The sequence below is a fragment of the Peromyscus eremicus genome, chromosome 9 (assembly GCF_949786415.1).
Source record: "Peromyscus eremicus chromosome 9, PerEre_H2_v1, whole genome shotgun sequence".
Classification (NCBI taxonomy): Eukaryota; Metazoa; Chordata; class Mammalia; order Rodentia; family Cricetidae; genus Peromyscus; species Peromyscus eremicus.
The window spans coordinates 69,985,623-70,006,110 of NC_081425.1; the positions used below are offsets into that span (position 1 = coordinate 69,985,623).

The following is a 20,488-nucleotide window of genomic DNA, read 5'->3' on the forward strand; positions in this document are numbered from 1 at the left end:
CTAAGGGGATCTGAGGAGCATAATCATGGTGGTACAAGGGGCCAAGGGAGCTTCCCAGAGTGGATGGGGACTGAGCAGATGGAGTCTTGCAGGATAGAAACAGCAACTGCTAACTGGCTAGGACTGGATACAACAGCTTGAGTAAGACTTGGAAGTAAACATATATGCAAAGTGAGAATTTTTGAGTCAGCTATTTTGACATGATTTGACTTCCCACTAGTATTTTGTTTTAACATCTCTCTAATCTAGGCGACAAACAGTCCTGACCCACCCCCCTCCTCAGCCGGTGGCTGCGTCACTGCTGTCATCCTCCTCAGTGGGCTAATCGGAAAGGGGTGGGGATAAGGCAGAGGCACTTGGCATGTCTATAAATAATTCTCAAGTATGTGTCCATTTGTGCGTTTGTGAGTAGGTCTGTACATGAGTGAGGGCAGGCGCCTACAGAACCCGCGGCAGACTGACAGATCCCCCGGAGCTGGAGTTACGTACGAGCCGGTGGGAGCCACCATTCGGATGCTGGGAACAGAACACGGGTCTTCTGTAAGAGAATTACATGCTCGTAACCACTGAGCAACCTCTCCAGCCCCCAAATAAACTGAAAATGATTTCAGGTTCTACATCAATGCTACCTTCTTCAAACTGTGACATTCAAGGAAAGGAAGCTGTGTGGGAACCGGATGGCAAAGGCAGTGCCCCATTTTAAAGCATTGGACTTGATCTTTCGGATGACAGAGAGGACTGAAGGGCTTTTAGGCATGGCCACACTTACTTGGTGACGTGAAAGACGCATTCGGGGAGAGCAAGCGCATGAGCATAGTAACGGGTTCAGAATTGGGATGCTGCTGGAGAGAAAAGGACCGTTTCAAGAGCGAGGGGACATGTTGTCGTGCTTGGCTGTTGGAAAGGAAGGCATCGTGTGTAACATTGAGCAGTGTGACGACTAAGTTGCACCTCAAGGCAGAAAACTCTGGAGGGACTGGAGAGATGGCTCAGTGGTTAAGAGCATTTGCTGCTCTTGTCCAAGGCCTGGGTTCGATTCCCAGCACCCACAGGAAGGAAGGCTCACAATGGTCTATAACCACAGTAACAGGAGAACAGGGCCCTCTTGCAGCTTCTGAGGGCACAGGCTGGCATGCGGCGCAGACACATATATGTGGGCAAAAAAACCAAACCACCTATACATATAAAATAAATAAATCTTGAGGTGGGGTGGGGTGTGGTGGGGGCATGGGGACCTGGAGAGCAGTTAAGAAAACTAGCTGTTCTCCAATTCCCATCACCTACATGGCAGCTCACTACTGTCTGTAACTCCAGTTCCAGGGTACCTAATGCCCTCTTCTGATCTCTATGGGCATTTCAGTCACGTGGTGCACTTTCTAACATGCAGGCAAAACACTCATACACATAAAAACAAATTAAAAATTTTAAATTAGCCAGACAGTGGTGGCACATGCCTTTAATCCCAGCACTTGGGAAGCAGAGGCAGGTGGATCTCTGTGAGTTCGAGGCCAGTCTGGGCTACAGAGTGAGTTCCAGGATAGCCAGGACTGTTACAAAGAGAAACTCTGTCTCCAAAAACAGAAACAAAACCTTAAATTAAAAACAAACAACAACTTGAAAGAGGCAAAGGAGGAACATCAGCAAAAGGAAGAGGGAAATGCAGACAGCTGACTGTGCTGTTGGTTCTTGTAGATCTCTGGTATGTCTCTTTAAACACAAGAATCTTGAGAATGTCAACATCTTTCTTATAGCCTTCTAGGACATTACATCCTCCCCCCCCCCCCCCCCCCCCCCCCGAGAGCTGAGGACCGAACCCAGGACCTCTCGCTTGCTAGGCAAGCGCTCTACCACTGAGCTAAATCGCCAACCCCATAGGACATTACATTTCAAGACAGGGTGAAGTGGTTTTGCTCCTTTGGGCGCTAACTGGCAAAGTTTGAAAACATTTTTCGTTGTCATAGTAGTGGGGAGGCCAAGTAGGTAGAGGTCGGCGATGAGGGCCAGCACAGGGCAGCCTTCCCCAACAAAAATCCATAGGATGCCAATACAGCAATGCCAAAGTGAGAAACTGTTGTAGGAGTACCAGCCGCCTACTTTTACAATTTTGCCCAGGGCCAGTCATGCAGATTGGAGAGTCTGGGTGCATCAACTAAAAAATACTGAACCGGGCTGGAGAGATGGCTCAGAGGTTAAGACCCCTGGCTGCTCTTCAGAGGTCCTGAGTTCAATTCCCAGCAACCACATGGTGGCTCCCAACCATCTGTAATGAGATCTGGTGCCCTCTTCTGGCCTGCAGGCAGAACACTGTGTACATAATAAATAAATAAATCTTTAAAAATAAATAAATAAAAAATACCAAACCGGAGAGGAGAGATGACTCAGCAGTTAAGAGCACTTGTTGCTCTTGCAGAGGACCTGGCTTCAGTTCTCAGTATCCACATAGCAGTTCACAATTATCCACATAGCAGTTCACAACCATCCATGATTCCAGTCCCAGGGTATCTGAAGCCTTCTTCTGACCTCTCCTCAGACACCATGGCACACATGGCACACATACATATACACATAGGCAAAACAGTCATAAGCATAAAACAAATAAATCTAAAAATTAAAAAAGTATAATATATAATAACAAGGGCTTAGAGACGGCTCAGAGGTTAAGAGTTCTTGCTGCTCTTGGAGAGGACCTGAGGCCTAGACAAATGGATATCTGTGAGTCTGAGGCCAGTCTGGTCTATATAGACAGTTCCAGGCCAGCCAGGGTTACATAGTAGGACATCTTGAAAAAAAAAATGACCAACTAACTATGATGGTGAACACTTGTAATTCCAGCACTCAGGAGACAGAGACAGGAGGATCACTGTGAGTTTGAGGACAGCTTGGTCTTCAGAGTGAGTTCTGGGCCAGCCTGGGCAATGATACCCTGGCTCCAGCCCCAGCAACTGGTATTTTATGAATGCTGGTGTTTTAGATGCTATATGGATATTGTCGTGATTAAAACAGAAATAGCACCCACTGGACATGCTTCCCCACTTCCTCTCAGAAACTGAGTCATTGCATAATTGTCCCGCAGTCGAGCTCAGGGCAGTCTCCCGGCCCCCTGGTAATAGACCTCAATCGCTAGTTTGCAGGTCCGTTGGTATTAACTGGCACTATGGGACCACACCACGGCCATCCTGCTCAGCACATCAACAGAATGTCGACTCTGAAGTAGATGGGCCAGCCCAGATAAAGGACACGGGTATAGAGCAACAATACGCAGGCCTAGACAAGGAAATGGCACCAGACACCACACGGGGGTGCTCTCACTGTGGTGAGGAGAATCCCAGTTCTAGGCGCATTAATGAAGCCAAACCGGCAGGTCCACCTTCCACTGCCGCCGGGCATCTGAGCTTACCGATCTGGTGGCTCCTGGCCAGGAATGTATAGCAGACCGGAGGACCAATGGGGTGCGGATGACCAGAAGGTCTCGTGCCTCTTGTACGGCCCCCTGTTGAGGTCAGGTTTCCCCCGCTGCCCAATGACTCATGAGGTGGGGGTGGGGTGGGGGTGGGGAAGTCTGGTGAGGCTTCACAAAGTGGAGGGGAAATTCCTTGCCCAACTAAGCCACTTTGCAGCGCCATTTCTAGAAGGAAGACACTTTTGCAACCCAGGCAACCAACGAGAGGCCACGAGATGGCAGCAGAGGATTCAACCTGACACTTAAAACCCGAGCCAAAAAACAGGTCGAGAAACGGAAAAGAATTCACTTGGGAAACATCGTCAGTGGTATTCAGTGTATTCAAAGTCAGAATCCACGACCGAATTTCAAAGAAAATGGGAGTCACATTCATCAGAACGGGTTCCCTCTACCCCAGCTCTCATAGGCTTACGATGCATTTGCGGCCACCCGACATGAACTGTCTCTTCAATGGGTACAGCCAAGAGAATGGGGCGGCGGCGGCGGGGGTCATGACCTTTAAAAAATGACGTCAGCAGGAGCCTTGTCACAATCTCTTTTTGTTAAGTTCTGATTCAGATAAAATGGGTGACCTCCATAGAGGCTGCCAGATTGGTGCGGACCGAGTGGTCACTAGGAGTACGGGTAGCGATGCAGAATGCTGTTCTAGAGCAGCCAGGCACCCTGGCCAGTCAGTGTGGATGAGGGGGAGTCGTGAGACGTAGGGAAGACTCAGTTTTGGCTGGCAGCAGGCCAAAGGTAATGGCCAGAGGAGCCCCAGCAGTAATCTCCTGACTTATATGCTAATGCACCTGCCTCTCCACATTCCCTTACCACTCTCACCCTCAAAAATCTCTTCAAATATGCAAAATACCCCCAGCAGGCAAAATGACCCTGTCCTGAAAAGCCATGCTCTAGAGGGGTAACTTCAGGTTTAACCCCTCCAACACACTTGCATTCCATTTCACAAGAGCTACACAAACCACACTGTACACCCCAAACCAGAATTCTTTTTGTTATTGGTTACACCCCAAACCAGAATTCTTTTTGTTGTTGGTTTTTGGTTTTTCAAGACAGGGTTTTCCCTGTGTAGCCTTGGCTGCCCTAGAACTAGCTCTGGAGGCCAGGTTGGCCTCCAACTCATAATGATCCTCCTGCCTCTGCCTCCTGAGTGCTGGGATTCAAACCAAATTCTTGCAATATTATTTGCATGACACAGAAACTGACATTATTTTAAAAAAAATTTTTTTTAGAAACTGACATTTAAATCTACAGAACTACAGGCGGAATCTGACCCTTGAATTAAAAAGTATTTCATTATTACTATTTTGAAATCAGAATACTTTACACATAAAGTCAGAACTTCTGACTGGAAACCGTGGCCGTACCAGGTCCACAGCCACAAGTGCAGTAGTTGGAGTTGAGTACACACACCCATTTACACTGATAGTGTGTACCCGAGTCCAGTTGTCTCACCCATCTACTTCACTCATTTACACCGTTATCTGCCTTCTTAGACTATTTTGACCTGAGTGCCTCATAATTTGAAAGTACTTTTCCTGGTGTGACTCTATTTTAGCCTTACGCTTCAGTAAGACAAAGGATAAACAGGATACTATGGCTGTGCGAACCAAGCAGAGCTCAGACAGATCTTACTCACCCAAGCATCAGAACCAGAATCTAGGTTTCCTGACAACCAGTCTTGTTATTTTTCCCATCAAGAATTTCACATGGAAGTTCACCGAACTAAACAAGTAGAAACCGGTATAACCGCTAACTAGACAGATTCCAACTAGTTAGTGATTCAAGGTTCGAATTCCTAACCTTTTCCTTAAATTATTTCTGCTTCTCCTCATTTTCCACATTATCTTTCCCATGAAATTGAGTGCGGCTTTATGATTTGCTTTGACCAGTGAACTGTGGTAGAAGTTAAAATGCATCCAGTTGGGGAAGAGCATTGCAGAATTCATGAACAGGTCTTCATGCTTATTTCACATTGTTGGTAAGGGGTGTGTGTGTGGGGGTGGGTGGGTGTGTGTGGCAAACTTAATGGTGACTCGGTAGAGTCTTCGTATGGTAAGGCTTGGTTGGACATGGTGGCACATATCTTTAATCCCAGCACTTCAAACCTGTGGGTCAAATGGGAGTTCAAGGCCAGCCTGGCCTACATGGCAAGTTCCAGGCAGCCAATAAAAAAAGAAAAAAGTGAGCCTCAGTGTCTTAGGAATCTTAATAATTTACAATGAGCAAAGCCCCTTGCCAGTTACGTTGGACAACAAATGAGAAGTAAAACCACTTAGGTCTTGGCCCTGAGCATTCAGCACTGTTAAGAGACCCATATGCACGTTCACTGATCTCTTAAGATCCCGAATGCAATTTCCAGGTTTCCGATCACAACGGTAAAAGCTGGAAGACAGCACATTGCTGATTTCCCCCTATAGTTTCTTTGGCCACTACGTGCTGACTTTGAAGAAAAATCTTCTCTTCAGAGCCCTTCACTATTCCTGCGGTTTGATTGGGGGAGAGGAGGAATGGGGGAGGCCCAGATTGGGTTCTCTCCATTCCAGAGCCTGATCCCAGAACTGTCTCCACCCACTAATACTCACACGTAACTTTGTCATAGGGCGACTATTACCACTCCCAAGGTGTCACAAACAGAAGGATCTGCAGCTGGCGCCACTGCAATGTCAGGGCAAGCCAGCCAGGCTGCGCTCTAGCCTCACTGGTACCTGGGCTTGCCTGAGCCCGGAGAAGTAGCATTCTCTAGGGAAAGAAGCCTTCTCAAGTGGGAACAAAAAAATGATGTGAGACCAACACCCATCCCGGGCACTGGGTGAATTTGGGGTGAGTTCTCTTAGGCCTAGTTAATTTCTACTTTTCCAGCAGCTACTAAGCTGCCCCCCCCCCCCGCCACCCCCACCCTCCGCCCTGGTGCTATTGGGAATCCACCATTTTCCTGGGCTTTCCCCCCAAACCACCCGAGCCTGGCATCTTTGTACACTTGCAGAGGTCACAAGTGGTGTGGGCTCAGTGCAGCAGGGATCAAAGGCCCGCCGGGGGGGGGGGGGGAGCGGCTGAGAGCCTGAGCCTGCGCAGTCCCGCTCGCGCCTTGGAAAAGGGTGGCGGCCACGCGGGCTCGGTCCACCAGCGTGCTCGCTGGAGGCGGGAAAAGTCCTAGGTCGGTACCCCCCGCCTGCCCAGCCAGCCTGTCCTCTCCAGCGCCCGGCCCGGGGGGGAGGGGGCGAGGAGGGCCGGCGCCTCTGACTCATCATCTCCAACCCCCTTCTCGCGCGCGCTCCAAGTCTCAGGACTTTGAACCTGGGCACTCGTGCGAGGGGCGCGGCGGCAGCACCTGGGGAAGCGCGGCGCGGCCAGGCGCCGGCCCCCAGCCTTGGCCGGTGGCGGCGGCTGCGGGCAGGAGGGCGAGAGACCCCCAGCCGGCTGCGGCTGCCCGGCCGCGGTGGCGGCACCCCGGCGCGCGACGGCCCGCGCGGCTCCTCCCTGCACGCGGGGCCAGTGGTCGCGTCCGGGGAAACTCGGCTAGGCCCTGCTCCCAGCGCCTCGCGTCACTCAGCAGATGCACAGCGCCCCCGCCGCCGAGGGAAGGCTCTTTATTTTCCAGTAGGTCACGGGGTAGCGGGGCATCCTGGGATTTGTAGTCTCCAGGAAACTAGGCAGGACCCGGATCCAAGGGAGACCTGGAGCACAACGGACGGACGCGGATTCTGGGTTGGCTGGCGGGTGCAGCAACCGGGCTCGGAGTGGATGGGATTGTGAAAGGTGAACAGACGCAAACAGTGAGATGAGGCAGATGTGAAGCTGGATGGAGAGGCAGGGAGGAAGAAGGCGGAGAATGCAAGGGAGGAAGCAGCTTGACCAGGAGTGAGGTGAGGGAGGTCACTAGTCCAGACATTATCTTCCTCTAGTGGGGAAGAGAAGAGATATGGGCCTGGTTTGAAAGGAAGCTGAAGGCGCTCCCCCGGGCTTCATGCACATCTTTGGGGGAGTTCAGTTAGAGTCCGAGGGAAGGGCACACCGCCAAAGCGCCTGGAGAATGCCCCTCTTGGCGTAGGAGGGCACTGGCACCTGTCTTGCCCACTCACTCATCTGTTCTGTTTCCTGTGCTAGTCACCACGGGACCATTCTCCAAACCAGAAACCTCCTCCAACTCAGAGAGACCCTGAAAACAGATGTGAGCAAATTTTAGGGTCAAGAAAGGAGAAGCCCCAGGTAGAAGCAAAAACCCTCCCATTTTTTTTTTCGATTCTTTGCAATAATATATCAAGGCAGCTTACTAGTGTTTGCTCACGCGTGTGGTCCCAATCATTAATACCCAATTCCTTCACAACCATCATTGGGGGGGGGGGGGGGGCTAACATCTAATGCCAGAAAGCCAGTCAGTTTCTACTCTTCATCTCTCTGCTGCCCCACTATTTGCCCTTATGTGGCACTGACTAGGACAGCCAGAAGAAGAACTAGCTGGAAGCTCGCTGCTTCATGTTTTCCTCCCTGCATCCCCTACCTCCTGTAACTCCTGGTAGTGCAGACTTGACCTCGTGAAGCATCCTGGCTTCCTCTGGCTCAGCAAGAATAGGGCGTAGGTTGAGACCAGCACTCCTCCTAGGGTGAAGGCCTCCGCGCTGAGCTCCAGCACCAGCAACCCTGTCAACTACAGGAAGCAGGGTGAAGATGCTTGGGTGGGGTGGGGGGTACAGCCCCTATTTTCTTCTGCCCTTTCTCCTCCCCTGTACCTTTGTCCTCATTCACCAGTACCTGGGAGGGGGCATTAGAGGCAGGCCCCAAGGCTGTCTTCATCAGCTCCATCACCACCACGATGAAGCCCAAGATCAGGTTGAAGAGGTTGGATATCATCATGGCCCGCACCTACCAGTGAGCCAGCTCAGCCCTGCCCAGCCCAGGGGACTCATTCCAAGCTCAAACTCCACCTACAACCTAGCTGAAAACAAAACTCAGAGGCAGGACTGGTGGTGTAGGCCTGTAATCCCTGACAGCTGGGAGGCTGAGGCAGGAGGATCATAAGTTCAAGGCCTGACTGACTGGACTCCAGAATAGGTTCAAGACCATCCTGAGTAAACTTATTGGGGCGGGGGGTGGGGGTGGGGGTGCAGGGAAGCTGGGGCTGTAGCTCAGGGCTAGTGTCTGCCTATTGTGCATGTGGCTGTGGGTTCAATCTCCAGCAAAACACACACACACACACACACACACACACACACACACACACATGCACGCGCACACACACTGGCAGAAAGGAAAAAAAAAAAAAACTAACAAAATTCCGCTCCTATTTCCCTACCCTCTGACAGGACTATTAGCCCTCTAACATTTTCCTTTATTGCTTTGGTCAGGGACAAGCAGCTGAGAGGACCAGTCACTCTTTGGGTTGAGGGGTGTGTGTGTGTGTGTGTGTGTGTGTGTGTGTGTGTGTATGCACACTCGGAAGTGGGGGGTGGGCAGACAGGCCCGTAGTCTCCCCTCTCACCTTCCAGATGCAAGGCTCTCTTCGAAGCTCCAGGGTGATAATCCCAGTGAGGAGACCCTAAATGGTGAGAAGGGCAGTTTGTGAAGTCGAGTCTTGTTAGGGAGGGGTCCCCCCCCCCCCCCACCCTCCTTTCACCCTTGTGGCGGGTCTTACCGAGGCTCCAGCCCAGAGTGGCAGTGCTGTGGCCATGTGACAGGCAGAGTTCAGGCATGCAATTGAGACTGTGAAGGGCACCATGGCTACTGCCAGCCATAACTGGCTCACCTGGAGGCCAGAGTTGGGTAATTAGAGGGGGGCTGTCGGGAGAGGCTCTTTCCTCCTCACCACGGTTTCATCCTTTAGATATCAGTAATTGGGATAAATGCACGGTAGAGGGAAAGTTAAAAAAGTGAAGTTTAAAAATTAGGTGCCATCTTTTTCTTCTGCCTCATTTTATAGTTTACTTACTTTTATATTTTTTTCCAACGGTGAAGGCAAGCTACTTGGAAATGAAGGGTCATCGCCCCCCCCCACCCCCTCAGCCTAGCACAGTTTCTGGCACATGGTGTGTGTTCACTGAATATGGATGGACTTGAACTCTGGGTATAGTTAGGCAAAACCTGAAACAGGGCAGCCTGGTCTCACCGCCACCACCAATAGGTGTCCACTTTGCCTGTGTCTCGCCCAGTGCTGTAGCTTTTCCAGACGAAGGCCGGGTCTCTCCTGCCTCGGCAGATCAGCGGTAGGATCCATGGTTCCCTTGACTCTCAGAGTGGTGCTTCCTGGATTGGAAAAACTCATTTTGGGACCGTTATGGGAACACACAGTGTCTCTTTCGTTTACCCCTCTGCCCACTCCCAATTCAGAGTTGAGGCCCAGAACTTTACACCTACCTAGTCTGAGGCAGCCGCTCCAAAGGGTTGGGACTCAGCTGGTAGCTCAGTGCAGACAAGATTTTCCTGGCACATAGTCTGTCAGGGCTGAGGTGTGGTGGGGCAAAGATCACTATGAGGTCCTCAGGATCCAGGGAGTGGCTTTACGTAGACATCAGCTTCAAATCGCCCCACAAGCCACCCAGGCCTGCCTCAGTCTTCCCACTTCCTGTTACCCTGTTTCTCCCCCATCTTCTTTGGAGTTCTCTTACTTCATCCCTATGTACATACTCACCCTAGACCTCAATCTCCCCTTATTTCCAGCTAGTCTTTGTTCTGTGGCTCCCTCCTCAAATTACCTGTTCTGCCCTAGTGAGATTCTGTGTTACTGTCTGGATTGCTCCTCTTGGAACCCTGTTTCCAGTCCGGTTCGCATTTCCCTGGCTTTTCTGGTCAGCTTCTCCTTCCTCCTTAACCTCTTTTTTTGATGGCTGGCACTGGGGATCCATCTCGGGGCGTTGTAAATGCTAGGCAAGCACTCTATCACCGAGCTAAATCTCCAGCCCTTGCTCCTTTCTTTCTTGAAGGCTTTTTTTTTTTTCTGAATTGGACATTAACTAATTGATTAAATGGAGGGAGAGCCCTGTACATAGTCCAGATTGTTTTTGACTCAGTGAAGAACACGTAGTTGCCCAAATGTTCAGTCTTGAAAAGGATACTATACCAACAATGTTTTTGAGCAAAACAAAGGGTTCCTGTAGCCTGGGCTAGAATCTCAGTCCTGCCACTTTCCCAGGCTGGTGACCTTGGCTACATTATTGTGACGTTATTTTACCTGTGTGAACTCCAGTGTACCCCCTGACAAAGCAGAATTAACAACACTATGCCCCTGAAGGGTAGCTGATTCCAGGGTGAGTAGAGCACCATTAATGGTGCGGTGGCCCTACAGACATGCCCACTGTCCATATTCTATAGGGCTTACTCAGGAACTAAGGCGAGGACATTTTATTTCCACACTAAGAACCAGCAGGCTTGAATGTATACTTTACAGATCAGTTATAGGAAAGAGCCTGAGGTCTCGAGATGAGACGACCTGTGCTGTGGAGTCAAGTTGCTTAATCGGTTTCCTTATCTGTAAAGAGAAATTAATAAGGCCAATCTCATGGGGTTACCTTGAGCGTTCGGAGAAAACGCGCATGAGTTAGTTTAGCCCAGCACATGCCACATAAAAAAGTGGCTGTTACTATTTGTAATCACTGAAAGTAAAAGAAAGAAACTGAGTCAGAAGATCCCTAGGAGTTGAGGCCCAGGAGAAAGGGGAGAAAGGCTTCTTTCCTCATGAGGCACTTCTGCCCTACTCACTGCTGAGCCAGCCACATCACTGGAGCGCTGAGTCCACGCTGATTTCCTGGGCACCGGGAATCGCAGTTTAAAGGGAACCAGACGTCTGTTTGTGCCTGGTTCCCCTCTTTTCAATCTCCAAGAGAGCTGACTTTATTTAATGGCAAGGTTGAGATGTAGGCCTTGCGATGAGGGATCCCTGAATCTGCAGGTCAGTGGAAGGAGAGACCTCGAGCATCTTTTTCTTACCTGTAAATGGGAGCTTATATTAGAGGATTACTGGAAAGATCTCATGCTGCTAAATACGTGAACAATCATCGAGTAAATATTGACTAAATCTGAGTATGCCACTTAGGAGTGTGCAGCCACTGTTTGGGCTAATAATCGCGTCGAGAGAAAGTATCACATCCCCCTCCTCTCTGCATCTCCCCCAGTGTTGAGCACAGCGCCCGGTGCTTGCTTGGTAAGCACTCAGTAAATATTGTTGCATTGAAGAGCCATTAAAGTGTCTTAAAGAACGGAAAATAGAATTCGTGAAGCAGGAGCGAGAAGTGTTTATCAAGAACGGCAAAGGCGGAAGAGTAACTTTAATAATGTTTCTTGTACGGCAGACATTAACTATCTCTATAATCGCCCCTCCTCCTCTCCCAAAAGAGAGACAAATTGTAAGGGAGAGGCTTTGAGATAAAACCCCAGGAAGAACTTCCCGAGCCTGTGCATGTTGGGGCAGAAGCAGCGGCAGAGCCAACTCCTTCCCTGGTATGTCCGGGTCTAGGGTGGGAGGGGCAGTCCTGCTTGGAGGCTGGGGGAAGGACAAGATGACCTTTCACAATCTCCTCCAGTCTCCTCGAGGAACGGTCTGCGCGCCCCACCCCCGCCCCCTCCTCCTCGCGCGACGCCCCCGGTACCCCCCCCCCCAAGGCCCGCACCCCCTGGCGGCCGCCTCTTGCCGCTCCGGGGGTCCCCCGGCCCCGGAGCCCGAGCGCGCAGCCCGCCGCGCCGCCCCCCGCATGCTAATGGCCGGGCCGCCTCCCGCCGTACACAATGCGGGCCGGGCCGGGGGCGGAGGGCCGGGGAGGGGCGGGGGCCGGGCCGGGGGCGGGGGGGCCGGGGCCCGGCGCATCTCCCCCGGCCCCACGTAACGCTGACGCCCGCGCCGCCGGCCCGCCGCCGCCGCCCGCCCGCCCGCGCCGCCGCCCGCCGGGGCTCGTGAGTAGCCGCTCCCCCCGCGCCCCCCCGCCGCCGCCCTCCCCGCCCCTCCCGGAGGGGGCGCGCGCGGAGCAGGTGCAGGGGGCGGGGGCGGGGGAGGGGCGCCGCGCGGCCCCGGCAAACTTCGCCCGCAGCTCCGGGGGGCGGGGTGGGGGGCGGCGGGGCCAGGCGTGAGAGTTGGGGGGGGGGGCGCGCCCGGGGGAGGGGGCCAGGTGGGGGAGCCGGGAGCCCGGCACGGAGGGGAGGGCCGCGGCCGCGGGGCGGGGGCGCGCGGCTTTGTAGGGGCGGTGAGGCCGGGCGCCGCGGCCTGGGGTGCTGGGGGGCCTGGGGGTGCGGAGGACGGTGAGCAGAGTGGAGGTGCTCCCCCGGCCCAGGTGCAGCCGGTGGGGGTGGGGGGAGGGAGCCCTAACTCTCCGGGACCGGGCTGGGCATGGGGGGGGGAGGGGAGAGGATGGGGGTGCTTCTCTGTGTGTCCCAAACAAAGTGTCACAAAGAGCTCGGCCCGCGGCAGCCGCGGAGGCGGCTGGAACTCCGCTTTTGTTCTCCTGGCCCGGGGTAGCTGAGCTCTGGCCTCCCTATCTCCCAACCCTGCCCCCATCGCCCTCCTGGATTATTTTCCGCGGGTGGAGTGTGGGGTGTGCTGGTGGAGTCCCTCGTGTGAGATCACAGGTCCTGCTCCGCTTGCCTCCCAGTTTTTGAGAGGGATATTTTCCCAGAGGGTGTCCTACCCACCTCCCAGCCTGAGGACTGAGGCTCGTACAGGCACAAACACCGACTTTTTATGGGCCAGCTCCAGTTAAAGGGACTGAAGGCTGTATATTTGCACCCCCGCCCCCCAATCCAGGCGCCTTCAGAACTTTCAGAATCGGGGTCAAGTTAGGACATGCTAGAACATGGGTCTAGGATAAGATTGTGTGTGTGTGGGTTGTACCTCCCTCTCACCTCTCGATAGTTATTTGGGAGCCCATGACTGAAATTTCATGCCCCCCTATCCCTTTTCCAAGAACTCACTCCAAAAAGGTGTCAAGGTTCAGTGTAGTGTGGATTTGAAGCTGCCCTCAGCAGTGAGGGTCAGGGAGCCATGGGAGACTCTGAAAGTGAGATGTTGGCATGTGTGTGTTCTCCAGGTGGTCTTGACTCTGGACAGTCTAATAAGCCCCTTTTCCATTTAATCTCATCTGTCGAAGTGGTTCATATTCATTAGCTAATTTAGGAGAGGGGAGATTGCCAAAAAGGGAAGAAAAAAAAATCATGTGTTGGGGATGACCAGAGGCAGAGGCCTACTTACAGCTAGGCCCCAGGGACCCTGATCCTTTGCTACTGAACACTTGACCTTAAAATATTTTGAATCACAAGATTTGGGGTGGGGGTTGGGGGAATCTTCTTGGTCCTTGTTTGGTAAGTCTTCACCCTCCGTCCCTCCGTAAGGTTTGGTGGTCCATACCCGCTTTGCCTCAGCTCTCCTAGCAGGTAAAAGTAATTGGCCTGTTGCTTTGGAAATATTTCTAATTTGTAACGCCAGTCCTGCATCTCTGCAAAAATACAAACAGGAGCAAGATAACCCCTGACTCCCTCTGGGTGTGGAAAGTAGGTCAGTGCTACTCTCTGGCCAAGGCTCAGGGGTGGTGTTTAAGCCTTGAGTATAGAAAAATGTGAGGATTGTCCACAGACAATGCATGTCTGACTTAGGTTCCAAACCAGGTCACAGACTCTGTCTCTGTTGGTGCTCTTCCCTATTGAGAACAATTTATGAGATCTGGTGCCTGAGACCTGGTTTGATGGAGAGATACGGAAGCCATCTTGACTGGGCCTAGGAGGTCTCGGTGGATTTTCCTGATTTTAGGCCACCTTCTGGGAAACTGCCCCTGAGGAGAAATTCAGCTTCCATTTGTGCCTTCTTATGTGTCGCTGCTTTCTGGAAACTGCTACATGCAAAAGTGTGGGGTTTGTTGTTGTTCAGGGGAGGAAGCCCTGCTCTGTTTCTGCTCTTTTTGCCTCAGGTATTAGGCCATTTTCCTATGAGACATTTTGCTTGGTGTTTTACAGGCAGTTTTAGGGGCCCTAGAATCTTCTCAGGATCAGAATTTGTGCCCATAGGTTAGTCAGCTATGACCATGCAGTATTCACACACACACACACACACACAGACAGACACACACACACACACCCCTCCCAGCCATCTGCTTCCTCTGAATATACCAGATTGGCTGTACACCAGGATGTTCCGGGAATCCCCAGGAAAGCAACAGAATGTGATGGACTCAAATACGATGCCTCAGTAACTCATTCCAGGATGTACAAACTGTAACTGTTATGACATTCTGTATAGCTAATTAAAATTTTTCTAGGTATGTGTATTTTCCATTCTATTCTCAATGACATCCAAAAGGCCAAAGTAATTCCTCTGATACCCCTCCATAGCTTCTCTGATACTCCTCCATAGTTCCCAAATAGGACTCGCCCCCCTCCCCTATTCACTAGTTTCTGTGTCCTCTCTTTAGTGCTAAAATGGCCAATGTGGCCTCTCTAGCACTTCCTAGCTCTGTCTGTGATACCGAGGTAGCCAAAGTGGCCACTCTAGTAGCCCACTGCACTCTCCATGGTACTGAAGGAATGGCCATTTGTTTTAACTTCTCTTGGGGGTTGGGGGGCAGAAGAGTCTTGTGACTTAAAACCACACAACTTTCAAGTTGGCAGGGACTACAAATGTAAATTTATTATAACTCATTTCATAGACGGTAAACTGAGAGTAAGTGATTTACCCAAGGTTGTAAGACCCAGGCTTACAATAGCCTTGTACCCCTTAGATCCACTCTAATTCACCTTTATGCAGTTTTCAGTGAGCCTGACCAGGCTGTTGGTCCCAATTAAGGGCTTATTTGGAGGCTCCATGGGACAAGCATGGATGCCTGAATCTGGACCTACAGAAACACACATATTAAGTGACGGTGGTTGTCTAGTGATGCTGGGGCAGGGCATTTTGTAATTTATCTGTTAATGCTCTCAAAGGTCAGATTCTGCATGTGACAGGTGTTTGCCCCCTCATGAGTCTTGCCACATCCACTCAGTGTTGAAAATTAAAGCTTTGAACCCCAGACTCTTTGCTGATGAGCAGGGCTAACTCCTGGCCCAGTTCGTTTCAATTAAAGATTTGTAAGTAAAGTAATGCTTGAGTCCTTTTCTTTCTTAGTAACCCATTTCAGTTTCATAATTCTCATTGTAAGGAAGTTCTTTATCAAATATTATGTCTCAGGTTTTAAAAAAAGAAGCTAGGCCCAAGTTCATTTAGCCTGAACAAGACACAATTCTACATGGAAGGAGGAAGGTAAATGGGATGACTTCTGGTCATCCCCTGAAGTCTAATTCCATGACCTTGTCAGCAGTGAAATATCAGGAGAACCTCCCCTCACCACCCTCTTCCTCTACTCTCCTCTTCCCTGCCCAATACAGCACTTGTCAGGGATAGGGAATTTTAGATGGAGAATTTTAACCCCTTCCTGCTCAGAGCATGTGTGGATCCCCCTATCTGTGCAGATGGCAAGGCCCCGCCCCCCGTCCCTCACTCCAGCCTCTTGAGCTCAGAGCCAGTGTAATCCTCCTCTTGTGTGAGGAAGCCTCTCCCCTGCAGAGAGGAGGAAAGCCTGCCTCGGAACAGCTCTGGACAAAGGGGCTGAGATGCCCCGTCAAACCACAGCCTCCAAGGTTTGAAACGGGGTGAAACCTAAGTGGGATCTGCAGTTTTTAACCCCTTCCCTAGGCTGGTAGTGCCCCTTAACTTCCACGCCTCCCCCAACTCTTCATTCCCTCTGTAGCTTGGCTCTCCCTTCATGCCCCTCCCCCTCTGCCTCCAGACTCTGCTGCTGGGAGGTGTTTCTCTCCCATGCATGAATGAGTCTCTGTAATGAATGGAAATGAATGGATCAGGAATCCAGGAAGGGGGAGGGGGAGGAGGAAAGACCAGAAGACTGGTGCCGGCAAAGGCAAGGAGGAGGAACCTGGAGGGATTTTGGCTGACTGGCCCCGGGTCTGAGAGGAGCTGGTCCCACTTGGATAGCAGGAGTATGGCTAGCCCTCCACATTTGTTTATCCCGTGGCACAGCCCAATGCAAGTGGAAGAGGGGTATACTATGATGGCCTCCCACATTGTGTGTGTGTGTGTGTGTGTGTGTGTGTGTGTGTGTATGGTGGTTCTGGACTAGGGGTTTAAAACATCGTCTGGGGGAGGACTTCTGGGTGTGTCATACAAATTGGCAGATGGAGGGGTGCAAGTTTTGAGGACAGCAGATAGGAAGCATGTGATGCATCAGGATCCAAGCAGGAAGAAGGGACGGGTTTTAGGAGTACAGGCTGCAAGGTGGGGTGACTTTACTGCTGAAAGCCAGGGCTCATCTCTCCTCCAATCAATCTGTCTTGTTTTAGCACCTCCGCACCTGTTGCCTTCATTAGCAGCTTTTCCTTCTTCCTCCTTCCAATCCTCAGAACCAAAGAATGTGAAGGGGGTCCATGGAGGTGAGTGAAGCTCTGTCCTTGACCTGCAAGTACCTTCAACGGTACCCCCTCTCCTGTCTACGTTTTTACTTCCTATTATAGTAATGTATGTTAATAACTTGGCCCCAGTATCTAACTTCCACCCATCCCACAACTTCTGGAGGTGAGAGGCACCAGTGTACCCAGGCCAGGCCCCAGCCTACTACACACTCTTAGTTTCCATTCTTCGTGCCCTTTTCCATAGATCGGCCCTTTCCACCCTCTCCTCTACGTGCATCTTTCCCCACAGGGCTCACGTCCCCGCGTCTTGGTCGGCCACCTAGAGCCTTCCCCACCAGCCTTCGACGGCGAGCTGGATCTGCAGCACTACTCCAACGGACCAGGTGTGAGCGCCGGGTCTCCTGGGATGGGAGCAGTGGGCTGGACTGAGACTCGTGCAGGCGAACGGCGCTTCCCCTGTCCTGTGTGCGGAAAGCGCTTCCGATTCAATTCCATCCTGGCTTTGCACCTGCGAGCCCACCCGGGTGCCCAAGCCTTCCAGTGTCCACATTGTGGCCACCGCGCAGCGCAGCGGGCTCTGCTGCGCTCACATCTCCGAACGCACCAGCCCGAGCGTCCACGAAGCCCTGCTGCACGGCTGTTGCTGGAGTTGGAGGAACGCGCCCTACTACGTGAAGCCCGACTGGGGAGAGCCAGAAGCTCAGGGGCCATGCAGGCTACCCCTGCCGCAGAGGGCCTGGCGCGCCCTCAGGTTCCTTCCTCGTCTGCCTTCCCTTGCCCTTTCTGCAAAGGCAAGTTTCGCACCTCGGCGGAGCGGGAACGCCACCTGCATATCCTGCACAGGCCCTGGAAGTGCAGCTTGTGCAGTTTTGGCTCCAGCCAGGAGGAGGAGTTGCTGCACCACAGTCTGACGGCCCACGGGGCTCCCGAGCGCCCCCTGGCGGCCACTTCTACGCCCGAACCCCCGCCTCCACCTCAGCCCGAACCCAGATCTGCCCTTGAGCCTGAGACTGAACCTGAACCTAGGCCAGAGCCTGAACGTGAGGCGAACCCGGCGCCGACTCCTGCACCTCCGGAGGAACCCCCTGCGCCACCTGAGTTCCGATGCCAGGTGTGCGGCCAGAGCTTTACGCAGTCCTGGTTTCTCAAGGGTCACATGCGCAAGCACAAGGCCTCCTTTGATCATGCGTGCCCCGTGTGTGGCCGCTGCTTCAAGGAGCCCTGGTTCCTTAAGAACCACATGAAGGTGCACACCAGCAAGCTGGGTCCTTTGCGTACCCCGGGGCCTGGCTCTACGCCTGCCAGGGCCCCACAGCCTCCTGACCTGAGCCTCCTGGCTTATGAGCCACTGGGCCCTGCGCTCCTCCTGGCGCCAGCACCCACCCCGGCTGAGCGCCGAGAGCCCCCGAGCCTCTTAGGCTACCTGAGTGTACGAGCTGGGGAGGTACGACCCAATGGTGAGGGTGCCGACCCTGGAGCTGGCCGAAACTATGGAGGATTCCGCCCGCTGCCTTCAGCTCTTCCCAATCGGGCTCGGCGACACCGCACAGAGGAACCAGAGGAGGAAGAAGAAGTGGCGGAGGCGGAAGAGGAGAGCTGGGCCCGGGGCAGGTCGCTGGGCACTCTGACTTCCCTGCACCCCCACCCAGGTGAGGGGTCAGGACAGTCTGCACCTGCCGTGGGGGCCCAGGCAAGATCTACGGCCACCCAAGGTATGTCCACATTATTTTCTCTCTGGGTCACCTGCCTGCATTTGGTTCTCAACACTTAGGCTACCACTCCAGTAGTTCCCTTTTCAAAAGACCTGTCTTCGATGCCTTTTGGGCTTTTTTTCCTACTGGGAAGCCTTGTGGCTTCCTAAGGGTTTTAACTCTTTAACAAATCTGTGTTCCCCCCCTAAACCTCTCTCTTCTGGGGCCCAGAGAGGTGGTGGGTATAATGGGTACCTGGCTGGGACAAGACAGCGAGACCCTATAACCAACTTCCTTTTAACGTGTTGCAGAAGAAAATGGGCTGCTGGTTGGAGGGACCCGAAACGAAGCGGGCCGTGGGGCCACTGGCAAGGATTGCCCCTTCTGTGGGAAATCTTTCCGCTCTGCGCATCACCTGAAAGTGCATCTCCGCGTGCACACAGGTGAGGGAAGCATTTCTCGTGGGGGTGGGTCTAGGAGGAAGAAGGGTCAGAGCAACCAGAAGGCTGGAGGTCGTGCTGGGCAGCTTTCAGATTCATCTAACTCAGTGTTTGCTCCTGGGCCTTGGGATGAAGTTTGTAAATTGAGCGAAACACCAGTGTGTGTGTGTGTGTGTGTGTGTGTGTGTGTGTGTGTGTGTGTGCGCCGTGATAGTGACCCCCATGACCAACTCTAACCCACTCTTTCCAGGTGAGCGTCCCTACAAGTGTCCACACTGCGACTATGCAGGTACCCAGTCGGGCTCGCTCAAGTATCACCTTCAGCGTCACCACCGAGAGCAGAGAAGCAGTGCAGGTCCTGGGCCTCCTCCAGAACCCCCGCCCCCTTCCCCGCGGGGCTCAGCCTCACTGCAGCAGCAGTCGGGAGCCAAGCCAACTCAGGCCTCTGCCACCTGGGTGGAGGGCACCGCAAGTACCCGGCCTCCGAGCAGCACCGGACCAGGGTCCCGTAGGAAGCCTGCCAGCCCTGGGAGGACCCTGCGCAACGGGAGAGGTGGTGAGGCTGAACCCCTGGACCTGTCCCTACGGGCAGGCCCGGGAGGTGAGGCCGGGTCAGGGGGTGCCCTTCACCGCTGCCTCTTCTGCCCCTTTGCCACTGGAGCCCCTGAGCTCATGGCCTTGCATCTGCAAGTACATCACAGCCGTAGGGCTCGGGGCCGCCGGCAGCCCCGAGCTGACACGTCTCCGCCCTATGTCCGAGCAGCGTCGGGAGAGACGCCTCCCAGCCCTCCCCTAGAAGAGGAGGGCAGTCCTGGGCTGTCTAGATCTGGAGAGGCAGGTCTTGGGGGGCAAGAACGGTAGGAGGGAGCCCTCTTAGGAGTGATTAGCTTAGTAAGCTTACCCCGCAGGAGCGGGGAAGTGCTAGAGGTAGTTGGGTAGAGCAGCCAGCAGGGAGCAGTGTGGGACCCGTATCCCAGCCCAAGGTGGACCAAGAGGTAAAGTGGGCAGTGGGTGAAGGAGAGTGGGCCAGCTGTACCCACCCAGCCCAGGGGAGTCACAGTGCCTTAGAAGTGGCAGAGGGGAGGGTCAAAGAGCGGGGTCCTAGGGCTGGTAGAGGATGTGTTCCTGGTGAGGAACCGCTCTGCCAGTTTCTGCTGGTCCATAGGCATGAGAGTTTATTTTTGTATAAGGGGTGGGGGTGGGGGGCACTGTACCCTTCTAGCCCTATCAGGGGCCCTGTAGACGTTGCTATTTTTGGTACGATTCCTGTCATCCCTGTTGAAGAGTCATGTCCCCAATAAACAGGTGTCTTGAGGCACAAGGCCCTGGTGTCTGCCTGTGTTTTGCTCTCCCTAGGCGCTTCATTATCAGTGAGCTTGATAAGGATGCAAAACTTTGCTTCACCTCCAGACTTCAGGTTCAGTAACTCTGGATGGGCCCTAAGAGTTAGCACTGGACACAGGTAGCCTAAGGGATTCTCTTGCACCGTGGCCTGAGGACATCACTGGACAACTACTGGATTGTGCTGG

General features: G+C 53.1%; 2 protein-coding genes across 5 annotated transcripts; one reads left to right on the plus strand and one right to left on the minus strand.

Moving 5' to 3' along the window:
* The first annotated feature begins 6,078 nt into the window (after nucleotides 1–6,078).
* Nucleotides 6,079–20,280, plus strand: Znf219 (zinc finger protein 219). 4 transcript variants are annotated; one of them, XM_059273687.1, is made up of 5 exons: nucleotides 6,079–6,283; nucleotides 16,760–16,849; nucleotides 17,118–18,540; nucleotides 18,831–18,962; nucleotides 19,210–20,280. In XM_059273687.1, exons 2-5 carry the CDS (start codon nucleotides 16,844–16,846, stop codon nucleotides 19,818–19,820), a joined length of 2,172 nt encoding a protein of 723 aa, XP_059129670.1. In that variant the 5' UTR covers nucleotides 6,079–6,283; nucleotides 16,760–16,843; the 3' UTR covers nucleotides 19,821–20,280. The 4 variants fall into 4 exon arrangements, with proteins under 4 accessions (XP_059129670.1, XP_059129671.1, XP_059129672.1 ...); XM_059273688.1 differs by lacking the exon at nucleotides 6,079–6,283 and adding an exon at nucleotides 11,167–11,890; XM_059273689.1 differs by lacking the exon at nucleotides 6,079–6,283 and adding an exon at nucleotides 15,445–16,042.
* Nucleotides 7,018–10,385, minus strand: Tmem253 (transmembrane protein 253). The gene is made up of 7 exons (XM_059273690.1): nucleotides 9,812–10,385; nucleotides 9,564–9,700; nucleotides 9,093–9,203; nucleotides 8,940–8,996; nucleotides 8,213–8,323; nucleotides 7,962–8,108; nucleotides 7,018–7,619 (listed from the first exon to the last, which is right to left on the minus strand). The coding sequence occupies exons 2-7, from the start codon at nucleotides 9,669–9,671 to the stop codon at nucleotides 7,539–7,541; spliced, it is 615 nt and encodes a 204-aa protein (XP_059129673.1). The 5' UTR covers nucleotides 9,672–9,700; nucleotides 9,812–10,385; the 3' UTR covers nucleotides 7,018–7,538.
* Nucleotides 20,281–20,488: the final 208 nt, after the last annotated feature.